The sequence below is a fragment of the Neltuma alba genome, unplaced genomic scaffold (assembly GCF_004799145.2).
Source record: "Neltuma alba isolate B1F8T4 unplaced genomic scaffold, ASM479914v2 tig00011487_pilon, whole genome shotgun sequence".
Taxonomy (NCBI): Eukaryota; Viridiplantae; Streptophyta; class Magnoliopsida; order Fabales; family Fabaceae; genus Neltuma; species Neltuma alba.
The window spans coordinates 114,311-138,827 of NW_021636156.1; the positions used below are offsets into that span (position 1 = coordinate 114,311).

At 35.3% G+C, this 24,517-nt stretch overlaps 3 protein-coding genes across 4 annotated transcripts; 2 read left to right on the top strand and 1 right to left on the bottom strand.

The window, feature by feature from the left end:
- The first annotated feature begins 765 nt into the window (after nucleotides 1–765).
- On the top strand, nucleotides 766–5,933 carry LOC114714132 (alpha/beta hydrolase domain-containing protein 17B). Of its 2 annotated transcripts, none has more exons than XM_028898832.1 (5): nucleotides 766–1,710; nucleotides 2,639–2,675; nucleotides 2,895–3,131; nucleotides 3,292–3,339; nucleotides 4,825–5,933. In XM_028898832.1, exons 1-5 carry the CDS (start codon nucleotides 1,385–1,387, stop codon nucleotides 5,662–5,664), a joined length of 1,488 nt encoding a protein of 495 aa, XP_028754665.1. In that variant the 5' UTR covers nucleotides 766–1,384; the 3' UTR covers nucleotides 5,665–5,933. The 2 variants fall into 2 exon arrangements, with proteins under 2 accessions (XP_028754665.1, XP_028754666.1); XM_028898833.1 differs by having other exon boundaries at nucleotides 1,550–1,684.
- Nucleotides 5,934–6,934: 1,001 nt separating this feature from the next.
- LOC114714133 (ankyrin repeat domain-containing protein, chloroplastic-like) lies at nucleotides 6,935–10,020 on the bottom strand. The gene is given in 8 exon segments (XM_028898834.1): nucleotides 6,935–7,410; nucleotides 7,659–7,757; nucleotides 7,842–7,940; nucleotides 8,272–8,370; nucleotides 8,485–8,583; nucleotides 8,881–8,957; nucleotides 9,286–9,651; nucleotides 9,654–10,020. Coding segments are annotated over 8 exon segments (1,293 nt in total). The 5' UTR covers nucleotides 10,012–10,020; the 3' UTR covers nucleotides 6,935–7,314.
- A 6,196-nt stretch (nucleotides 10,021–16,216) lies between these two features.
- LOC114714131 (cellulose synthase-like protein D2) lies at nucleotides 16,217–20,781 on the top strand. The gene is made up of 4 exons (XM_028898831.1): nucleotides 16,217–16,692; nucleotides 16,853–17,692; nucleotides 17,878–18,682; nucleotides 18,889–20,781. Exons 2-4 carry the CDS (start codon nucleotides 16,884–16,886, stop codon nucleotides 20,635–20,637), a joined length of 3,363 nt encoding a protein of 1,120 aa, XP_028754664.1. The 5' UTR covers nucleotides 16,217–16,692; nucleotides 16,853–16,883; the 3' UTR covers nucleotides 20,638–20,781.
- Nucleotides 20,782–24,517: the final 3,736 nt, after the last annotated feature.

The window sequence follows — 24,517 nt, forward strand, 5'->3', positions numbered from 1 at the left end:
TTTCCCCCCTTTTCATAAAACCATCCTTCTTTAATGCATCATTATGTCTGATTTAAATCATAAGTAATCATACGCAGCCACTAATCTTGAATTTTATGGCACTTAGTCCCCAGCACTTCACAATTCTTTAACATTTTTCACCATATCACCTTCAAACAAAATATAATGGTTACTGCTCACCATCTTGCTCAGGCACACTCAATTTTTATATTCATGCGTATGAATATGTTTTTCAGATTATTTCTTGATTTGTGCGTGTAATCTTTGTGCAGAACTATGTTATTATTATCACCTGCATCGTTCAAACGTCATGGGATATTCTAAAAAAAACTATGCATATCTTTTTAAAAAAAATTTAATCAAAGTATTCCTAAATCACTTGATTTTAGCGTAAAATTTTTTCATCTCTTTCGTGTTTTTGAAATTTGAACTCAGATTATTCTCCTTACAAATATAAGATTGCTTATCACCTTATCTAATTAGGCGTATGAATGTTTTATGAGTCATAAAAAGCCTAAAACATAAGTTGCGTTGTTGATAATTTATAATTGAAATAATTTGTTATAAATTCGTGTGAGGATAGAAGATGGAGATTTGGATGAAGGTGGACAAGCGTCAAGGGGTGGGGGAGGATATGATACTTTAGGGGGTATGCATGATATGAATATCCTTACAAATAAAAAGTGACAGGAAATTAAAAAAAGAATAGTTTTGTAAAGTCACAGCTTACCACATGACCTGCTTCTCTGTATAACTGACAAACAATGAAGTCATGCACATAAATTAAACCAAGTCTTGAAATTAAGACTTGCGTCCTTGCTTTCTCTCTTTCTTATTTCCTTGCCACCAGTACACTCCGCTTCCCCTGCAGTCACTCTCTCTCTCTTCTTTTCCCTAGAACGCTCCCACGCTGCAGATTTTTTGGGAGTGAAAAATATTTCATCTTTAATAGCACTCTCCTAGCTGAGCCACCTCAACTTGTTACTCCTCACTACCTAAGCAATCCGTACTTGTTTTTTCTTATTATCATCACAAATCCAGCGAAACCCAGAAGCCTTTGAGATTCATAGACCCTTTCCTTTCCTCTGCTATCTGTTGATATTGACAAGCTCCAAAAGATTTCATTTTTTGCACTAATCTGCCTGAACAAGCTCTCCACAAATCTCTACACTGTTGCTATAATCTGTACTTGTCTTCTTTCTCTGTTTTTTTCCCCATTCTTACATGCCCAGAAAAAACCAGAAGCTTAGAGTGTATGAGCTTTTCTGGGGCCCTTTTGCTTGATAGTTGATATCGACAAGTTCCAATGCACTCAGAACCTCTCTGACCATCAAATGAGTTTTTGGGTATCTCTCATCTCTTTCTCTTGGGGGGTGGAGAGTGAATGGGGTGTATGTTGTCTCAGTTAGCGGCGAAATTTGCCTTCTTTCCGCCGTCTCCTCCGACGTACCAGCTCAAGAAGCGAGATGACGGCAAGCTCACGGTGGTATCACCCTCGTCGCCGGCGGTGTCTATTTCTCACGCCGACGACAATTCCTTGGACGTTTTGTTGGTCGACACGAAACATGGGAACAAGATTGTAGCTTTTTATCTGAGGAACCCATACGCTCGCCTCACTCTGCTCTACTCTCATGGCAATGCTGCTGATTTGGGTCAACTCTACGACCTATTCGTGCAACTCAAGGTCAATCTTAGAGTTAATCTCATGGGGTTAGTGGTTTTTTCTATTTCTTCATCAAACAAGCATAAAAAAGTGTTTCAAGCTCATTCATTTGATGATTTTAGAAATGAGTTCCGTCTCACTTAAGAGTTCAGAGACATCACGTTGTTGTTGACCCTTACTTTGTATCATTAGGGGACTGTACCGCAATAAGTATGAAATATGTTTGTTTTTAATTGGGTTGGTGTTGGTTTTGTCGTGCTTCGATTTGAAACCATGAATTAAGTATAGCAATATGTTTCTGATTGATGACTTATCCTGGGCTTAGTAGATCTGATGAATGACTGTACCCGAAATGCAAATGTCAATGCCTTTTCCAACTTTTCAAGCAAAGGGTTAAACCGAGAAAGTAAAAGAAGTGCGTTTTGGCCTAACGATGAAAAGAAAAAAGCAAAGTTAACAACAAAAAAGTTTAGTTGTTTTGTAGCTCCTCGTCAGTCCGTAAAGACTAAAGAGCCTCCCTTTTTAATGTTTTATGTTTTATGTTTTATTTTTTCTGAGTTTCTGCATTTATTTGGCCGCCTTTCTACTCTGCATAAAGTAAGCAAAGTTTTTAGCGCTGCATAGATGTGGACATTGCCTGGCCCCGTCTTTGGTGTTTTGGCTTCATTTTCCTCCGTTCATTTTTTGGTTGGGAAAAAAAAAAAAAACTCGCTGGCTGGGCTTAATAAATTCAATCAAGTTTAATTCGTAGTTTCACTTTCACTTAAGTTATCTCAAATCTAAACGTTTGATGCAATTTAATCCCATTTGCTTAACTTTTTCCCCTTTTTTGGGTCTATTAAGAGTGAGATTGATTACTCACTAGAGCCTGAGCTTCGGTTGAACGGGCAATATTACTAGTTGCTCTGCCAACTTCTGGATCAAACGTGAAGCTGATATTTCCCTCTGATTTTATTTTTATTTTTATTTTTGCAGATATGACTATTCTGGCTATGGGGCTTCTACTGGGAAGGTACCTTTTGATTTAAGTTTCTTTTCCTCGGATGTTACATTAATAAGAGCAGTTTGTACTGACGTGCATGGGCTCCTTTTATTCCTTTAGACCACTTTTCACATTTCTTCTGCTGAGTCTGACTCAAAATATAGTTTTATCTCTGTTGCTTGATGAGAAATTTAATGGATGTCATGTTACGTCATTGATTTGTAATACTAGTGTTTTCAAAATCTGCAGCCTAGTGAATCCAATACATATGCTGACATTGAGGCAATATATGAATGCCTTGAGACCCAATATGGAGTGAGCCAAGAAGACTTAATCTTGTATGGACAATCAGTGGGAAGTGGGCCAACTCTGCACTTGGCATCTAAACTGCCAAGGTTGAGAGGTGTCGTTCTACATAGTGGCATTCTTTCTGGACTCCGTGTGCTCTGCCATGTGAAGTTCACACTTTGCTTTGATATATACAAGGTAAATATACGAGAATACTACTGTCTCAAATGGGAATGTCTAACTTAGGGACTTCATTTACGTTGTACTTGAAGAATACCGAATTTTACTGTAAATGTTTGCTTTTGGTTTCTTCATCATGTACTATGATCCGTAAACCATCATTTCCTAACCTGTGCAGAACATAAACAAAATAAAGAAGGTGAAGTCTCCAGTACTGGTGATACATGTAAGTATATGATGCTCTTATGATTCAGAGCTTATCTTACTCTGCATTCAATTGAGCTTCATACTACCTCCAGTTTTTAATATAAATGTTAGATAACAAATTTGGAGATATTAAGAAAATTAGTTAAGTTGGTTATTTGTCACAAATGTGTACTGATTTTCCTAAGTTATACTCTTTATTCATGTGTATTGGATCAATAGAATTGTCCATTTGTGGGAATCTTTTACAATTAATAGAGATATTTTGGGGTAAGATGGAAACAAAGTGGATTGAAGTCTTATGTTTAGGACCTAACTCAACGCCCAACTGACTCTTATATTAAGGACCAGAGGTAGTAGTATGTATTTGTCATATGGTGCATCACAAGCTGTTATCTTTTGAAATCAGACTATTTGAAGGGTGTCAGTTGTGAAAGATTACGAGATGAGGAAAACAGAGTGCTGGGGAATATGCAAGACAAACTGTGAAACTCACATTTCATGTGCTTTGTTCAAATCTTCATGCATGGAATTTTATGAACATTGTTATTTGATATCCAGAGTTTAACAGAAGAAACGTGATCGTAAAAATATACCTTTGGTCGTTGGTAATTGAAGGTGAAAAATGAGCAATCAAGAACCCAGGCAAATGTTAAATCCACTGAACAAACAAAACAAGGGGAGTTTTTCTGACATGGAGAGAAGGGAATAGGACACCATCTTAGTCAGGAATCTGAATTGCGTGACAAAACATGAATCCGCCACTGATAAATTAATTTCTTGGCCTGGATTTATTTTGGACAATAACAACTTACTCATTCTTAAAACTGCCCATGGTAGAATCGTAAATTAGTGGAAGATGAGGACCGCTATTGTTTTTAAACCAAAATGTCAATATAACAGCAGAGGAATATTCTAATGTGTTGGAGATTCCTCATGTAGGCGAACTTGTTTTCTGATATTTTGATTAAGGGCAATATTCAGTCTAATTTACTAGTTGCTTCAATTGGTAGTTCGAGTTCTATGTTATGTTTCCATCAAATGCCCATGTAGATTTATGATCTTCATTTAATATTGTAAATTGAAGTTTCCTGGGCTTTTAAACTTCCACTTGGTCTAGATTACTGGAATTTTGGGATGTCATTTTGGAAGTCTGTTAAATCGCCATGTTAAAGCTTATCAACTGAATATCAAGATCAGAGTATGGTTCCCTTTATTCTAGGAGTCCAGACCCCCTGTTTATTAAATTCTTTAATGATCACGGAAATTCTAATTGAGAGTTCATACACAATCATATGATAAAACAACAATCTCCCTCTGTTAGTGTACCATCTCTGTGCTCCTGGGAATTGGACAGTCTTGGAGAGTTTCTTCCACAAAATTTCATGGTTATTTACCGAGCATATATCTGTCACACTTTCTCAGTCCACGTTGAATATGCTCTGAAGAAACCTCTCACCACTTACATTGATTATATAGTTTCTTGGTGTGTGCTGTGTATATACAGGGCACAGAAGATGATGTGGTCAATTGGTTACATGGCAATGGATTGTGGAAAATGGCAATGGAACCCTATGAACCGTTGTGGATCAAAGGAGGCGGACACTGCAACTTGGAGCTTTACCCTGATTACATTCGCCATCTCTGCGGATTTGTTCAAGAAATGGAGAGCATGACAACAGAGAAGCGCCTCAAAAAAATCAGGCAAAGCATCGATCTGCAATCAAGATCTACCTATGGCTCCACCTGCAGATGCTGCGGAATGAACTGCTGTAGATTGAAATGTCCAGAATGCTCAGATTGTAGCTGCATAAAATGCTCCTGCTCCTTCAATTGTCTTGCATGCTGCAGAAGACCAAGTTGCTCCAAATGTTGCCAAGTACCCAAAATAAGCTGCTCCAACTGTTGCCAACTACCCAAAATGAGCTGCTCCAAGTGCTGCCAACTACCCAAAACAAGCTGCTGCAAGTGCTGCCAACTCCCCAAAATAAGCTGCTCCAAGTGTTGCCAATTACCCAAAATAAGCTGCTCCAAGTGTTGCCAATTACCCAAAACAAGTTGCTTCAAGTGTTGCCAATTACCCAAAATAAGCTGCTCCAAGTGTTGTCAATTACCCAAAATAAGCTGCTCCAAGTGTTGTCAATTACCCAAAATAAGCTGCTTTAACTGCTGCCAATTACCCAAGTTCTCAAATTGTTTGGGCACAAAATGCTGGAGACCAAGCTGTTGTTGTTGTGGGGAAGGTTCATCAACTGTCTGCTATCCAAATTGTCCAAGGCCAAGGTGCTGCTGGAGCATGAGATGTTTCTGTTGGCAGTGTTGTGTGGGAAAACGTGGTGGAAAATAGAATGGTTAATGGTGGTTTCATGATTTGATTTGTATAGAGGACAAGCCTTGCTTGCTAACAATCTTCAATACTCTCCAGCAATGTACAAAACAAGTCAGGTCGGGAAGGAATGACAATTGTAGAAAAATCATATGTCCTCTATTTTGTTTCTTTTTAATCAGTAGTTCTGATAAATTATTGGGGATTTTTATCTCTTTAGAAACTTGATGTTTCTCTTGTATTACCGGCAGCTGATGAATGACCTGATTGTTTCTTCCGATTTGTAGCCATTTTACGAGATCTTGAGAACTTGTCCGTTTCATCATTTTCATTTTCTGCAGCTGAGTATAATGATTTAATATGGTCGCAACTGGAAAGTAGACAATTTTTTCAGTGTGTCTGCTATTGCTGTGAAGTACTTCTTGGTATTTTTAACTACTGACTTTTAAATATAAGAGCTAGTTAGTCAGTTTTAAATGTAAAACCTAAATTTATTTTGTTTTCTAAATTTTTAATATGTTTTCAAAAACATTCTTATTGATTATAAAGTGTTTTCATTCAAGTATAGTTTCAATGTATATAATTAAATCAATGGTAATTTAAGAAAGTCAACATATATTTTTTACAAGTAATTAATTTAACTAATTTTTTTAATTTTTTAAATCAGTTATCTAACGCTTATATTAAATATTCAGAGGTAGTATAAGAGTTCGTTTGTAGTGCTACTTCCTTCTATGTTTATGACTGGAGGCAGTATAAGATTATAAGATTTAATTAACTACTGCTAATTCATAGTAATTATTAAATTAGTCAAATTGGTTATTTATAATTGTTATGTAAAAAGTGTCATTTTTAAATATTTATTTTAATTAAAAATATTAAATGTGAAAGGCAATTATAGTGAGCAAATAAGGAAAAAAGATAAACCAAGAGACAATATAAATATTCTTGTAAACTACAATTAACTTTTATATTTTATATTTGAGACCGAGTAGTTTTCTTCTAAATATTTTTTAATTATTTAAATTTGACAACGAATTTTTAAATTTATGGCACTTAAATTAGTTTTCTAAATATATTTTATATTTAAATTGTTAAATTTATGGCTACGATTTTTGATTGGTTATTATTTTATTGACAATGAAAGTAATTATTTGCACATAATTTCATATTCACAACAGAGAAATCACGACATTTCAAAAAACAATTTTTACCCATAATAAAATTTAAAATTTTTGTAGAATTTGCCCACAACTAAATAAAAATCACTAACCAACCAATCAAATTATTATAAATCATGAATAGAAAAATAATTAAAATAGAATCAATGAGAAGGGTTAAATATCAGACGATAAACTGTCCATGCCATCGCACAATAACAGCATTTTACTCTTCAAACTCGTATATTAGAAGCCACTATATGCCGTACATTGTGGGTACAAATTCTCTTCATTCTATGGACTATGGAGCCTCAAAACGTAGGCTTCCGTAGGCGCATCACTTTTAATCTGTCGAGTTGATATTAATACTTCTATTGGCTCATTATCACATAATGTACAAATCGGAGTGATGTTCACTGTCGTGCAAAACTTGACAAAGCTCACTTTTGGTCTGTTTCCTCAAATCTGACGAGCATTTGTATTGTTTTCGAGCCCTTTCTCTTATCTCATTCTAACGCCTTGGAAGCTGCTTCAACAGCTTGATTAGCTCATATGTCCTCAAGTCTTGACCAGAATGTAGGCAAAGGTCAAGTGGAGTTAAACCATCCTGAGATAAATGCAAAGCTTTCATTAATTTACATCCTCTATATTAAGCATGAAATCAGTGACCTGTCCCCTAACTCTGAATAGACAAAGAATGACCAGATGAACGTATGGAACTTGCTTTCTAGATTTTCACTTACTCCCATCTCTCTCTCTCTCACTCCCTTACTCACTTCACAGTCTTCATTTGGAAAGATGGAAGATCTAGGGATGCTTTGCAAACAATGATTGAGGATAATCGCAAAGAGTTACCTTGTTTTTTATTGTCTTGTCAGCACCTTTAATAAGTAGAAGCCTCACTACATCCGTTCTTCGGGCTTGAACAGCGACATGTAAGGGTGTCCACCCATCCTGACAGAGCAAATCATTGAAGTTCTCAAACAGCTCATGCAAATGAATAATGCTAAACTAAATAGGAAAAAGAATTAACCACACATTGTCCTGAAGATTTATATCAACATTATATAGTAGAAGGATTTTAATCGTCTGGCTGGAAGCCGTCTGTACAGCATAATGCATCAAGGTTGCCCCCTCCTGTTTTTCAGTGCACATGCAACGAGGTGGGTGCACAAAATGTTAGTGATGGCCAAATAAATATCTCATAACCAGGGCTGAGAATAAAACTATGTATTAATATCTCCTAGAAACAATCCAATAGCACCATTACTACGATATTTTTTGAAGGGACAACAAAGGAACAGAGGTTTGAATATGAGCTTCCAAGGAAAATATCTTAAGCGCTCACTGGTAATATCCCTCCCCAATTGCCTTGGAACAGAGTGAACCATGCAAGTGGTGTTGTGTTCATATCTGTAAGTAGATGTGTAGAAAGGATAAGCAGTTGAGTGCAGGGTAAATTACTCACTTTATCAAGTATGAATGGATTGGCTGAATTTCTCAGAAGGTAGTTGGTTATGGCCTGCTTTTTACCAATTATGGCCTTGTGAAGAGCAGTCAAACCATCCTGAAAACAAGTAAACCAGAAAATATATTTATATATATCTTATATATATAAATATATTATAAGAAGAACATTCGCATGTTTAACCTCCCAACATGGAAATTGACAATTATATACCTTATCAACAGCATTGATATCAACATTATGTTTCAACAAAGAATCTACAAGGTAAAATTCTCCGGATGCAGCAAGAGTGTGCAGAGGCAGCCATTTCTCCTGAAAATGATTTCGGAATTGGTTACAGAAGAAAACCAAAAGGCCACTGAACTTATTCACCAAAAGAACTACGTATAAGCAAAGAAGCATCATTACTTTCCTGTCGCCTTTGTTTTAACCATAAAATCTTGCAACTGCGGTTCTTATTCTCAAGAAATCCAGATCAGTAAGAATTATAATCAAGACACTGGGAACTTTTCTAATAATTCAAGTAAAAAACCAGAATATACTAAACTGATAAGAGAATTAGAAAGAGAAGAGGCAACAGTAAGCATTCATTAGACAAAGAAAACTCACAGAAGTAGCGGCCGCCAAATTTGGAATCCGCTTATTCAATAAAGCCTTCTCCTCCTTCGTAAACAACTTACGACGGCCTATTCATTCAAGCATAAAAGAATAAAGATGGCGGTCTCAATATGTAAGTCACGTAAATACAGGAGGAGCTTAAATTAAAAGACCATTATGAGCTCAATTTGGCAATTTAACATATCAGTTAAAAATTGCAGTTCAGGAAGAAGTACAACCACAGTTTGATTCAACATACGGCGAAGCATTAAACAAAAATTTTGTTTTTCCAAAACACTCACACATTAAGTCAATAACTGCAATAAGATCATCGCCCGCTATCACAATTCACAAACCAGCAGTTGAATCAAACAAAAAGGCTCAAACGAAAGATTGAAAGAGACGGAATACCTTGACCTTCGGTATTCTTTTTGGTAGGGTCGTACATCTCACTATTGAAAAACTCTGAAACGTCCTCCAAACCCCTGCCGTAAACTGCCCACCTAGGATTCTTAGGCTTTACGCGTTCACTAGCAGACTCATTAGTCACACCAAATTCTCTTCCAGCGGGAACCTCCTCCTTCACCGGAAAACTTGAAGGGCTGTCAAGAACCAAGGGCTTCAGCTGAGCCAATTTGGCCTCCTTGTACGCCTTATATCCTTCCAGGTTCATATGCCTCAGGGGAATCATCCCTTGTTTCTTCTTCTCGACCCTGCTATTGAATTCAATTTCCTGAGCAATCTTGCGCCTCTCTTTCTTCGTGATGTTGATCTCCGCTGAGCTTCCCTCCATCGGTCGGGGACCAAATTCTCAGGTACAATCTCCGGGACATTTTTCTTCGATTTAGGCTTGGAATTTTCTGAGCCGGAATCATCTATGCTCAAGTTTTCATGAAGAACTGGGTCTTCGAATATGCCGTCTTCGAAGACAACACAATCGCCAATAACATGTTCTTCCAAGTCGTCAACCGGTGCCTCATTGGAGGACTGAAAAGCTAGTCGCGGAGAAGGAAGCTTCCTCGGAAATTTCACAATCCGAAAAGAACAAAAATTGGGTTGAGAAGCAGAGGAAGGGAAAATGGGAAGAGGATAGAGGATTTTGTAAGCTTGAGGATTCAGCAGAGACGAGGAGGAAGGCGACATGGCCTCTTGTTCGAGCTCGCTGAAGCAGCAAATCTTGGAGCTGATAGAATTTTATTTTGGGCTAACGAAGTCCTCAATCACTCTGAGCCCATGTCTGTTTCTAGGCCCAATTACGAGCTTCTCCGTTGGGTTTGGTTCAATAGTGCTTTGTTATCCATGTCCATTGATTTTAAGTGGTCCAATGGTAAAAGAGGGGAATATTGAATTAAGAAATAAACTCCCGGACTTTTTATTTGATGATGTAAGAAGACCAAATTTGGGATAAAGGCCAGGTGGAAAATGAAGATTTCCTATGAAAAAAATTAAATTAGTTATCGATAAAAATATATTAATTTCTCTAAAATGCATGTAATCAATAGCGGGTTTAAGGAAAAAAATTATAAATTTGGGAGGCAAAGCAAATTGGTAGCTTATATTTATGACTAAAGTAGACCCCTCTAATTATTTTTGTATTAAGATCGGATGGAGTAATATTTTCTGTGAAAGAACAATTCAGTTGAGACTCTTACAGAGGGGTGACATTGGAATAATTTTGTTACGGACGGAATTGAGATGGAACTGACTTCTTGTTTTGACATTGATGAAAGGTAGGCAGGTGTCATCGCGTGAAGTGAAGACATTAGCCTAGTAATTGATCTATTGGGCGTTCATATTGGTGATGCAATTATAGCAGAATGACTTCAAAAGAGTACAGAATTCATTCATTTATTTGCCAAAAAAATTTCATTTATTTGCTTTCAAAATAACTATAATTTAAATAAATTAAGCGTGTGCGTGCGCGTGAAATAAGACTATTTTCACGTAAATTAACGATGTAGCTGATTTTTTTTTTAAGAAAAAAAATATGGAGAAGGGATATGATGTGATTTAATTAGCCCAAAAAAAAAAGTAAACAAGTCAAATGAAAATGATCGGGCAGGCATTTGCAAGCTTCCAAACAGTGATTTTAAATTTGGTTGGTTCGGTTCGTGCCCATTCACATCTAAAAATAATAAAACAGCATTCAATATATCGACATGTGGAAATAAAAATGAATGAATTTCGTTTTCGATGATGTTATGAGTGGAAAATTGAAATACACTACTAGACTTGGTCAATGTGGCCTTGTGACTTCTCGTTCAACATCAGCCCCATTGCTGACATGCTGCTCTAAAATTAATACATCGACGTGAGAGGCCCGTAAGGTCAATAATCCAAATCTGATCAAAGGCAATGTTTATACTCTAGTTATTAGCTTGTTTGATATAAATACTACTCGTCTGGTACTTAATGTATGACTTCATTTAAGAGTTAATATTAGTTATGTATATAAGATTTATTTTACATGTTTATCAATTTTTTAAAAAAATTAACCCATTGATATTCCTCGATAATAATCAAGTAAAAAGAGGAGGAAAAGAATTAAGAAAGATGATTAGGGTTTTAAAAAAAAAATTACATTAACTAATTTAACTAACATCTTGATCCACTCAAATTATTTAATTAGGTCTTACTGGAGGAGTATATTTAAAATATATTACACACCCTTTTAAGATATAATTAGGAGCACATTGAGTCAGATTTGTAAATCAAGTAACTCTCATTGGACGAGCATCAATAGCACAAGATATCAAAGTATAGCGTCACATACCTTTGAATTAACTTATTTTAAGTAATTTTGCGATTGCATGAGTAATTATCCTCTTCTTTTTTTTTTTAATGAGTTAGTCTGTATTCTCAGCTCTATTGAAGCGTTGAACATGAATTAGGTTGGTTGGGGGAGGTGCATGTTGGATGCTGACATTGAAGACTGTTTCACAAAGCAAATGAAACCCAACACTTTGCTGTGGCTGATTTGTTGCTGAGTTCTGAATCCTAAGTGCCTGGTTCTGTTGCAATGGCCATCTAATTTGATTTGAACCATAATTGAGGTTTCACTGTAATTGACGTTGATGGACGGTGGGTAAGCGGAGGGTGGGACGTCAATTACTACCATATTCGCATGGTGATGATTGATGAATACGACAATGCCAGCATCACGTAGACACACAGACAAAACACTATGATTTAATCAAACCCCAAATCTATGCAGCCTCAGAATGAATCCATGTTATATAGGAGGGTGGGGTATTATTATTATATTATTAATCTTTTTTTGCCAAAATTATATTATTAACTGAAAAGAATTATGTTACTAAGGTTGACACCCCCCGCATGTCACTCCCAACTCAAAATCAAACAAATGATTGAACTGAGAGGCCACCATTCACGTGGTCCAGTGGGGGAATGTTCCTTCTTTGCCCCATCTTCAGCCTTGAAAGTTTATAAGCCTCTCATATTCACCATTTTCATCCACATCCTCCTCTCTATTTTCTCTTTGTTAATATCTATGCTCATAAGTGAGGGCTTACTTATTACATACTTTAATATTTTACATGGATAATAAATGTTACCTTTGATTTTAGTTATAAACACTCTTATCAAACTTGCGAGTTGACTTTCCGAGTTTAACGTTTTATATTTTTAGCTAATAAAATTATGTTGATTCGCTCTTAAACTCGTGATACTTGTAAACTCAGTTAAATTTTTCATTACTGAGTTTATCGTTTCTACGTTTTTAACTTATAAATCATGTCAACTTGTTTTAAACGTGTTAAATTTTTTTAATTTGATTATGTTTAGTGACTTCATATATGAATTTTATAAAAAAAATTTTGTTGAATGTGATAAATTATAAATATTGATGGATATAATTTGAATTATTTAAATTTAAAATATATTTAAATCAAATGTTCTTTTTTTTTATATATTAATTATTTGATTATATACTTTATACCAATTATTAATAAAAATAAACTTTTATAAGTTCATCATGTAAGTTTACGATTCAAATTTATATCATTATCATGATTTTGTTTTAAATTACGAGTTTCACATTCTTGATGTGAGACCTGAAATAATATCTATAATTTTAAAACGGAAACTGTGGTAATATAAAAGAAGGAAGGCAAGCGCGTTGTGGGGTGGGGCGAGAGAGTGCGCAATAATTACGGCGAAGAAGCAGAAGCAGCACATGCCGGTTCGGAGCCTGTAAAGGAGGAGCGGTGGAGCCCACACAATGGTCGTGGGGCCAACACACAGCAAACATGCGCCCCTCAATCTTCGTGCTCAGAACTCGAGGCATGTGCCCCCGTGAACCTCGAATGTGAATCCCACATTCCCACTTTTTTTAGCTTCGGCTGATCTCATTACCTTTTCATCCCCTCCCTTGCCTCTCTCCTCCCTCGTTTCTCCCTCTTTTTTTTCCCCCAAATAAATATACCGCTAGCTTAATTTATATTTAATTTGATTTGAATATAAAATTTTAATTATTTTATTTTTATATTTATTTATTTTTAAAATAATTATATAATGACATATTTAAAAATTTTATCAATTGGTAGTTCTAACTAATACACATGATTAGTAATTTTAAAAAAAAAATAACACGTATTTATAATAAATAACTGACTTAGAAAAATTTAATATATTCAAATTAATCAACTAGTTATTATATAAGGATGAAAAGGTACTCTTTTGATTCTTGATATAATACTTATTTAATTAATTTGATTAAATTAAAGAAGTCAGATAGTTAATTAATTATAAAAATATGACATATTTCTTAAAACACTATAATAAATTTTTTTAGTGTCCTCCTTCTCTTTTCCACTTGATTATAGTAAGAGGTATCAATAAAAAATAATTTCAAAAAATTAATAAATATAAAAAATTGGACTTACATTTAACATAAAATTGATCCAATAAATTAAATTTTATATTAAGGGTCGAAAGAATAGTACTCCTCCGGTCCAATTATAAGACCCAATTGACTTATTTGAGAGGAGATTAGGGAGAAGTAAGTTAATTGATTATTTATAATAAATAAGTGTTGTCATTCCTAAAATATCCTTGCTAATTAAGTATATTGGCTAAAACTATCATTATTAGAAGGATTATCTTGGAAAAAAATGCATAAATATAAGAGACAAAATGGATTGGGTCTTATAATTAGGACCAAATAAAAAGTCAAATTGGATCTTATAATAAGGAGCGGAGGAGTAATAGATACCAATAGATCACGAGGGGGTTTAAAAATTGTATAAATTCCCCACGATTCGGACAAAGTATAGTGTATACATACATTTTTTGGGATCCCATGTGCATTCTGGCACGGGACAATTACCACTTTTTGACCCGTGGTAGTGTCTTAATTAGACTTTGTTACCACTCTTTTAAATTGGTATAACCTAGCATCCCATTTCTTTATGTGTTTTTCTTCTTACATCACGCCCACATGTGTGCGCGTCTAAACCCTTCCTACCTTCTTTCTAACACGCTTGTTTCTGTCCGCACCAACACGTTTGGCAGCAGGAATTCTTTAATACTACTACTATCATTTCTTTTTTTTTTTAAATGATAATTGGTGATTTTCTGATTAAAAAATCTCTTGAAAATTTCTCAACAGAACACTAATTTTATTTATATTTTTTTCCCTACTTCTTTATAAATACTGTGACTCCCCCACACGTACACACAAAACGTAACACGCGCACGCAACAAAGGATGACGTGAACGTTAAATAACAGGATTTGGTTAGGCTGCGTATGGGACTGCCAATTGAACGTCCGCGTTCCAGCTTTCAAGTGAACACAGTTGTTGATTTCTGGTGCCAGCTATCATCCACAACTTTCCCACAGTGCTAAGCCTTCCCGAATGCTATAAACAACAAGTCACTATTTTCTTTAAATATTAGAAAAAACCTTAAATAAAATATATTCTCTATATTTGCTAAAGTGAAAACCCACAATTAATCCTCTTGTTGCGTATGTTTACTTGGATTCCTTGTATTTGTTGCTTACACATAACATATACCTCTAACTGGTAGACTAATTTAAGTAAATTAAAAAAATTAGTTATTTTAGTTATTTATAATAAATATATGTTGTTTTTTCTAAAATATCCTCATTAATCAAATGTATTAGTTAAAATTATTTAACAACTCCCTTAAGATAAAATAAATAAAAATAAGAGATAAAATAAATTAGGATATTATATTTAAAACTAAAATAAAAATCAAACACATTGTTATATTACCATTATCTTATAACAGTAATTTCAGAAAAAGACATGCAAGAGATTCATACGTGGGATTCATTCTGAGTTTGTCTGGTGCGTTCTTTTATCTGTTCTGTCTAATTATTTTTACTTTATTGGAATAAACATATTTTTGTTTTTACTTTTTTCCCCCTCCTAATCACAGCAGCGAAAACAGTCTTATATCTAATATAATAAATAAAATAAAACTATGCATAGCCAATAAATGTGGAACATGGCTCTTTTCAGCCAATGAGTAAACAAATACTTTTCTGATTCTAAATATAAGACCCTTATACATACTAATATAAAGGTCTTATATTTAAGACCAGAAGAGTAAATCAACATACAAACACACAAAATTAAAAATTTTCAGAAAGAAATAGATATACAAAATTATAGTGAAGAATGCTGTAGCTTAGCTGTTTACATAATTCGTGCCTTTTCTTCGGGAAAAAAATCACCTCATTTCTTTCTCCCATTAAATGCTCTGATTTTTTTTGTTCGAGAGAATCAAAATAAAATCTGCATTAGCCCGTAGTATTTCCTGAAATTGAAAAAAATCATCTCATTTGACATTCCCCTTTCAGCTTAAATTTTTTTTTTGGCCAAAATTTCAGCTTAAATGTTTTGATACACCACTAGGCTGCTTCTCCCTGTGGGGTGGCCGAAATTGATATACCCTTATTATTTTTCTTTTCTCGCAAATGAGATATACCTTTGCTAATTGCTACTACTATTTTTCTCTTATGAGATTAGATTAGATTTTTTTTCCTTTTTCTTTTGTGAATAGATTTTTTCCTGACCAACCGTATATTTTAGATGCATCGAATTAGATGATTTTTATTTGGGAGTAATATTTATGATTTATGATTGAATCTAATCTTCATTCAAATGCAATGAACCGTATGTGTCGAATTCATTATTCACCACTTCAACGTACATTTTCATTCAAAACAGCAGGGAAGCCAAAAACAAAGTGCGAGAGAAGAAAACACATTTTCCCGCACACAAAAATTCCCCAATAGCCGCGTAAGAACCGCCTTGGATTGAATCCACGTCATGCTGTCAGACTCGTCACATTTTTGGATTCAGCTTTTTGTGTCCTGGAAATGAACGCTCTTTTTGTGGTATTCAAATCCGAAGAATCTTCTTCCTTCAAGTCTCATTTGCAGTTCCCTTTTGTCAACTTCTTTTCCTCAGAACAGACTCCCACTTTTCCCTCTTCATTCGTATGTAGTTTTTCTTCGCACCCGTTGTCGTCATTGCTCTGCCTCAGCGGAGCCGGTGATTCATATAAAGCTCACAAATATCAATACACTAGACGGTTTTACGCTGCCGGCATTGATTTTTTAGGCCAAGGATCATTGTCTCCGTTGGAACTGTTAAACGGGGTTTGGTTGGAAGATTTTAATTAAGGTTTTGGAAACTTTTTGATCCGGGTTGGACCTGGTCGGAGGGAGGGTGAGTGGGAAGACGGCGAAATCTGACAGTGTCAGGCAGACACGCGCTTGCTCCTACTTGCTCTGGGACAAATTTCAAACTTGTGCGGTTGTGTTTGAGTTGGTAAGACCTTGAAGAAACTTCCTTTGCGTTTTGTATTGTTTATTAATATTATTCACGTTTTAAATTGTTGTGAGGTTTGAACTATTCTAATAGCTTCCTCTTTTAAATCACTCTCTGCTGATATAGTAGTCGTGGGTTGTGTTGGATCATGAAATTCCAGGTCCTGTAGAGGAGGATAACTGGATATTACGATGGCCTCGAAGTCTCAGTTCTTGAGAGGTTCATCAACTGTTCGAAGAATCACCCAATTAAGCAATGATCTTGATGCGGAAAGTGAGAATGGGAACAATGGGAATCTTGCCACCTACACGGTTCACTTACCTCCTACCCCGGATAACCAGCCGATGAAAATCACCATGGAAAGATCGTCTTCTCGGAGAGTAGAAGATCAATATGCATCAAGTTCTATGTTCACTGGTGGTTTTAATCAGGCCACACGAGCCCACTTGAAGGACAAGGTGATTGAATCCGAAACGATTCATCCCCAGATGGCTGGTGCAAAAGGGTCGCCTTGTGCAGTGCCTGGCTGTGATGGAAGGGTCATGACTGATGAGAGAGGATTGGAGGTATTGCCCTGCGATTGTGACTACAAGATTTGTGCAGATTGTTATAGAGATGCTGTGAGAACTGGTGATGGGATTTGTCCTGGATGCAAAGAACCTTACAAGCAGCTGCAATTGCCCGAGTATGCTGTGTCTAATCATCAAGTTCAACCAGCGTCACCTTCTGTTGGGCTTTCAAAGATGGAGAGGAGGTCGTCCTCGATAAAATCTAACTCAGGGGCATTGATGAAGAGCCAAAGCAATGAATTTGATCATAATCAATGGTTGTATGAAACTAAGGGAAGCTATGGATATGGCAATGCTATGTGGCCTAAAGATTCAGATAATGATTCCAGTTCTGAGTGGATGACTGGCGATCCCAAGGTATTCCAAGAAAAACAGTGGAAACCTCTGACACGAAAATTGAGTATCTCCGCTGCAATTCTCAGTCCATATAGGTATGATTTATGATTTCCTTTCTCTAGCCCTGAATTTTTTATCACATGTACTTACCCTAACCTTATGCATTGCTCGTCTTCTTTTTCACTCTATTTATTGCGGTGTTCTTTCGTGTTGGAATCTGATCACTCTGTCTGATACGAACAATTTTTAAATTTATTCTCTCTTTTTTTCAACCTTTCAGGCTCTTAATTTTTGTTCGGATGGCGGTTCTCGCTCTTTTCCTAAAATGGAGGGTCGAAAACCCCAATGATGATGCCATTTGGTTGTGGGGCATGTCTGTGGTTTGTGAAATTTGGTTTGCCTTTTCTTGGCTGCTCGATCAACTTCCCAAGCTCTGCCCCATAAACCGTTTTGCTGATCTCGATGTTCTAAAAGAGAAGTTTGAAACTCCTAATCCCAGCAATCCTGCTGGCAAGTCTGATCTTCCAGGAATAGATGTTTTTGTGTCAACTGCAGATCCGGAAAAAGAACCTGTACTTGTTACTGCTAACACTATTCTCTCCATTCTTGCTGCTGACTATCCTGTTGAAAAGCTTTCATGTTATGTCTCTGATGATGGAGGTGCACTTCTAACCTTTGAGGCCATGGCTGAGGCTGCCAGTTTTGCCAACTTGTGGGTTCCTTTTTGTCGGAAACATGATATTGAGCCGAGGAATCCAGAATCTTATTTTAATATGAAAAGAGATCCTTATAAGAACAAGGTGCGCTCTGACTTTGTTAGAGATCGCCGGCGGATTAAGCGGGAGTATGATGAATTCAAAGTCCGGGTCAATAGTCTCTCTGATTCAATCAGACGACGTTCTGATGCTCTTAATGCTAGAGAGGAGATCAAAGCAATGAAACGTTGGAGAGAGGATGGAAATGATGAACCGTTAGCTTTGAAGCTTCCTAAAGCTACTTGGATGGCTGATGGTACTCATTGGCCTGGTACTTGGACGACTTCTGCACCAGAACAATCAAGGGGTGATCATGCTAGTATCATACAGGTGATTATCAATCTTTGAGGGTTTTGTTGTCTTCTTCTTTCGTTTTGAACTGGTTCACATTTTATACATGCAACTGATAATTATCCCATTATCTTTTAATCATTATATACATTTTGGCTAGAAATCCTTTAATTGCTTTTTCGTTGTGACTATAATGCTCTAACTTGAATGTGCTAATAATATATTTGGCCTCTTTCAAAATGCAGGTAATGTTGAAACCCCCAAGTGAAGAACCACTTACAGGCACAACATCAGAGTCAAATGCCATTGATTTCACTGAAGTTGACATTCGTCTTCCCATGCTAGTCTATGTTTCTCGTGAAAAACGACCTGGCTATGATCACAACAAGAAGGCTGGGGCCATGAATGCTTTGGTCCGAGCCTCCGCTGTTATGTCCAATGGTGCTTTCATTCTTAACCTGGACTGTGATCACTATATCTATAATTCCCAGGCAATGAGGGAAGGAATGTGCTTCATGATGGACGTTGGTGGGGAGAAGATCTGCTACGTTCAGTTTCCACAGAGGTTTGAAGGAATTGATCCTTCTGATCGCTATGCTAACCATAACACAGTCTTCTTTGATGTAAACATGCGAGCTCTAGATGGCCTTCAAGGTCCTGTATATGTTGGCACGGGATGCTTGTTTCGAAGGACTGCACTTTATGGCTTTGATCCACCACAAATGAAAGAAAAGACCAGTTGGTTTGGTCGTAGGAAATCCTCCTCAACAGTTGCCTCTGCCCCTGAAGTTGATTCCAGTGAGGATCAGTCTCTATACAATAACGATGAAGAAATGGGCATTGCTCTCATCCCTAAGAGATTTGGCAACTCAAGTCTTCTTGTTGACTCAATTAAAATAGCAGAATTCCAAGGACGTCCCCTTGCTGATAACCCAGCCATAAAAAATGGAAGACCACCTGGTGCTTTAACCAGCCCTCGCAGTCCTCTCGATGCATCCACTGTTGCAGAAGCTGTCAATGTCATCTCATGCTGGTACGAAGACAAGACAGAATGGGGCCATAGAATTGGGTGGATTTATGGTTCTGTAACTGAGGATGTTGTGACGGGTTATAGGATGCACAATAGGGGATGGAGGTCTATTTACTGTGTGACCAAGAGAGATGCCTTCCGTGGGACTGCTCCTATAAATCTCACTGATAGGCTACACCAGGTCCTTCGATGGGCTACCGGTTCTGTTGAAATCTTCTTTTCTCGAAACAATGCCCTCTTGAGCAGCTCAAGGATGAAGTTTCTTCAGAGGATTGCTTACCTTAATGTTGGAATCTACCCCTTCACTTCAGTCTTCCTCATTGTTTACTGCTTCCTTCCTGCTCTTTCCCTCATTACTGGCCAGTTCATTGTTCAGAGCCTTGAAGTAACCTTCTTAGCCTACCTCTTAGGCATCACGTTGACCCTTGTTTTCCTTGCGGCCCTCGAGATCAAATGGTCCGGCATCGACCTGGAAGAATGGTGGAGGAATGAACAATTCTGGCTGATTGGAGGTACAAGTGCTCATCTTGCTGCTGTGCTTCAGGGCCTACTTAAAGTGCTGGCTGGAATAGAGATTTCCTTCACACTGACATCAAAATCTGCTGGAGATGATGAAGATGATGAGTTTGCTGATTTATACATACTCAAATGGACATCTCTGATGATACCACCTGTGACAATCATGATGATAAACTTGATAGGCATTGCCGTTGCATTGATCAGAACAGTGTACAGTGAAAATCCAGAATGGAGCAGTTTGCTTGGAGGTGTGTTCTTCAGCTTCTGGGTTTTGGCTCATCTGTTTCCTTTTGCAAAAGGGCTTATGGGAAGAAGAGGGAGAACACCGACCATTGTGTATGTGTGGTCTGGTTTGATAGCCATCTCTATATCACTACTTTGGGTTGCCATTGATCCTCCCTCTGGAAGTGGGAATCAAATTGGGGGAGCTTTTCAATTTCCTTGATGAGTACTGTGCGCTCAACTTTTTTTTCCCCCCCTGGTAGCACCTCTTGTAAGTAATCCCTGATAGAACCTTGTGCTGGTATAGATTATTTTTTGTACTTATCATTCATTATTGACCTTCATATTGCTTAGAATTTTTTCATTACGCACTGATTGTACAACTCTCTCTCTGATTCAGCCTCCTCCAGTCGTCCCTCGCTCATGCGCCCGCAATTTTTTTCTTAGTGGGTTTCTTTTCAGTGATAGTCGTATAATAATCTGTGTTTTTTTTTTTTTTGGTCTTTCTAGCTTACAATTAATCGGGCGGTGTCTTTTCAGCTCAAAAGTGAATTATATTATTAAATATTTGGCTTTTTCAAAACCTTAATTTATTTTATTTTTTATATTTTTTTATTTTTTTAAAACAGTTTTTATAATAGTTGCACATGTTAAAAGTTTTATCAAATGGTAATTTTAGGTAATATATATTATTAACAAGAATATTTTAGTGAAAACAGTATCTATTTATTACAAATAACTAACTTAACAAATTTTTTTAATCTACTCAAATTAATTAATTGGTTCTTATATTAAGCAGAGAAGGTAGTAGTAAAACTACTCATACTGATCAATTTAATAAAATCTAGCCTCCTATAATTGCGTCATTGATGTAGATTTTCAAGACTATGATTTATTTAAAGGGCAGAAGTAAAACTTGAAATAAATTGAAGAGAATGTCAATTTCTAGTTGCGTTAAATATTAAATTTTAGACAAAATAATGTGTTTTGAAACATCGAATGCCTATAAATATTTTCATAAGATGATGGTGCGTTGTTGGGAAGAAAAGCCAAAAAACATTATGCAATTTTTTTTTTGTTGCCCCTGAGCACTTCCCTAAGCACAAGTATCCTCTAGGTATTAGGTATAGGGTACTGTCAGGTATTAAATGTAAAAATCTTTTCTACTAATGATTTAAATGTTAGTTTATCACGTTATAAAAAATTAGTTCTTTTCGTTAGACCCAACTTATTGGTAAATTATGAACTTTCATTTCCTTAAAAAGAGGCAACCTCAACGACATGTTTTTCTTTTCCTTTATTTTTTTTTTTGATAAAACAACATGTTAATATGAGAGTTGAACTGGGCTCATGAATGGGTCAAGTCCTTTTTTTTTTTTTAACTCCTGTCCAATGAATGGGTCAAGTCCATCGCTATTGATGTGGACAGCCCCATATTGTACACGTCCTCAAATCGAGTTCCTTAAATGCCTTCTTTTTCTAGGGTCGAGAATTGATCAAATCTGAGGCAAGGCAGCATAAAAAAACAGTATAATCAAAGTTGATCCAGTTACTGAGAATTAAATTATGTAAATAGATTTCAGAAAACACATTCTTTTTAAGATTTAAAGGGTAAATAGTATCATTAAAAAAAAAATTTCCTTTATGAATTTCAGTATAAATGAATGAGTTCTATTTTGATTTCACTATAATACTCGGCTTAGCTTTGCACAAAATTTATTTTTAGTTAACACTTGAATTCGACCAAGTTAGAGTTGATACCAGTTAGGCCGGGTTTGGTAGATTTTCATGCCCCATAAAATCACATTTCTGTAATTTTAATTACGATTACTTTCAATATGAAACCAAATATGCACTTAACTTGATCTCACTAGACCTAAAATGAATAAAAAAAACTTTTTCTAGATATATTGACATGTTCATACTAAGCAATAGAGTCATGTGGACGTGAGAAATCCTTTCTTTTAGTTTACATTCAAATGGGCATCAAATTTATCTCTGTTGGAGTTGTTAATTTGTGATTTCAGGCATTTACCATAATTATTATATACCATTATTAATATAAGAGTTATATAACTAATTTGTAGATAATAATAAAATTATTTTTTTACCAGAATAATAATAAAATTAGTTAACTAATTGTTTATAATAAATAAATATTGTCTTCCTTAAAATATTCTTATTAATTATGTGTATTAGAACTACTTATTGATGGAAGCTCAATCACTATAGGTATTACTTAAGGATGAAATAGATAAATATTATAAACAAAATGTATTAAGGTTTTATATTTAATACTACCTCTGGTCCTAATTATAAGAGCTAGTTGACTAATTTGAGAAGATTAATGAGAGAAGTTAAGTTAGTTATTTGTAATAAATAAGTGTTAGTTTTCTTAAAATATCCTTGCTAATTAAGTGTATTGGCTAGAATTACTATTGCTAAAAGGATTATCTTGGAAAAAATGCATAAATATTAGAAACAAAGTGGATTGGAGTCTTATATTTAAGATCAAAATAAAAATCAAACAAAGTCTTATATTAAGGACCAAAGGTAGTACTAAATTAAATATTTAACTAACTTTTATATTAAAGAGCAGAGATAGTATTATGTTTTCAAATCCATTGCACGTAACCTTTTTGGTTTACACACATAACCTCTTTTATGTTTAATCTTTTTATTTAGTTTGAATAAAATTATCTTTTAATTAAAAAAAACCCTTTGGTTTAGTATTACGCATGTCAACTATAAGAAGGTTAAGCTGGTTCAAATTCACAAGCAAGTTAGGTGGTGACATTTTCAGCTCTTTAAGTTCACATCGTTGACCTAACTTTTTCCACCAAAAACTTCATCTTAGGAAATCTCAAGGAAGTAGAAATTTGAGGTGGTGGTTGACCAGATAGGGTTTTAGGAATTGGACAAATTTGTTTCACCGGACAATTAAACTACTGAGTTGGGAAGTAACCGTTTTGACCATATACTTTTAAACGATTAGGTGAGAATTTTTGCTATGTATGTTGAATTTCCAGAAGGCGTTTCACTCAGACCAGCTATTCATCATGATAAATTTAATTTTTTATAATTAGCTAGGTAGCCTTGCATTTAAAGAGTAAATCACAAAAAAATAAATAAAGGAAATTATTTCACTGGACTTGTTCAAACCTATCTTTGTGAATAATGTTCTAAACTCAAACCGATGTTAACAAAGATACGAGAGTGCTTGAATTGATTGCATTAAAAAGAAAATCTACCTCTGTGAGTAAGTTATTTTTTACATAACTAACCTCCACTATAAATAGAGTTTACAGTGACTTGGTCTAACTAATGATGATGATACCTTAAATTTCTCATACAATCAAGGATGCTTCGGATTCTGTTTTAACTGCTCTAAATTTATCTAGTGGCCACTAGTTGTAACAACGAAACACAATGTCATAGCTATCATATAGTACAGCTAGAATGTTAAATGGACAAGCGATCAATAATTTAATTAGTTGGCACACCGCACATTTGAACTGACACGTTATAATTACTCTTCTAATCTTATTTATAAGTCACTTTCAATACACATAGAAAAACTTAAACTTTATTGGCTCTTATTTAAAATTCAACATCTTTTTATCCCTATTTAATATACATCATACCTCACGTTAATAAAGTCAACACAATAATAAATAAAGGGTAAAATTGCTTATCCATATAAAAAATTTCTCTTGTTTTCCTTTAAATAAGACAAAAAAAATATTTTCACTCTATGTCCTATAAATAGAACTAAAGGAGTGTATATTATGTCTCTCTCCATGCAACTATATATTTTGGGACAGCTTAGATTTTTATTGTTAAGGGGGAAAAAAGACACATTACACTTATTCTGATCTTAAATATAAAATGTTTTTAGCTATTTATAAAATATAAAAATGTGTGAATTTATTTATAGGAGACAAAAAGGAATAAAAATTATATTATTTATGATTTAATCAAGACTTTCAAATGAACCTTATATTTATTTAATATCGGAAAAAGTAAGCCTTTTCAAAAGTTTCATATCTCCGCATATCATTGTTATAAAAAAAAACTATATCAATAAAAAAATTCATAAATTT

Coding starts and splice junctions, on each gene's coding strand:
- LOC114714131 (XM_028898831.1), top strand. CDS start 16,884: ATGGCCTCGAAGTCTCAGTTCTTGAGAGGTTCATCAACTGTTCGAAGA. Junction 17,693..17,877: donor GCAATTCTCAGTCCATATAG/GTATGATTTATG, acceptor TCAACCTTTCAG/GCTCTTAATTTTTGTTCGGA. Junction 18,683..18,888: donor ATCATGCTAGTATCATACAG/GTGATTATCAAT, acceptor TTCAAAATGCAG/GTAATGTTGAAACCCCCAAG.
- LOC114714132 (XM_028898832.1), top strand. CDS start 1,385: ATGGGGTGTATGTTGTCTCAGTTAGCGGCGAAATTTGCCTTCTTTCCG. Junction 2,676..2,894: donor ATGGGGCTTCTACTGGGAAG/GTACCTTTTGAT, acceptor CAAAATCTGCAG/CCTAGTGAATCCAATACATA. Junction 3,132..3,291: donor TTTGCTTTGATATATACAAG/GTAAATATACGA, acceptor TAACCTGTGCAG/AACATAAACAAAATAAAGAA.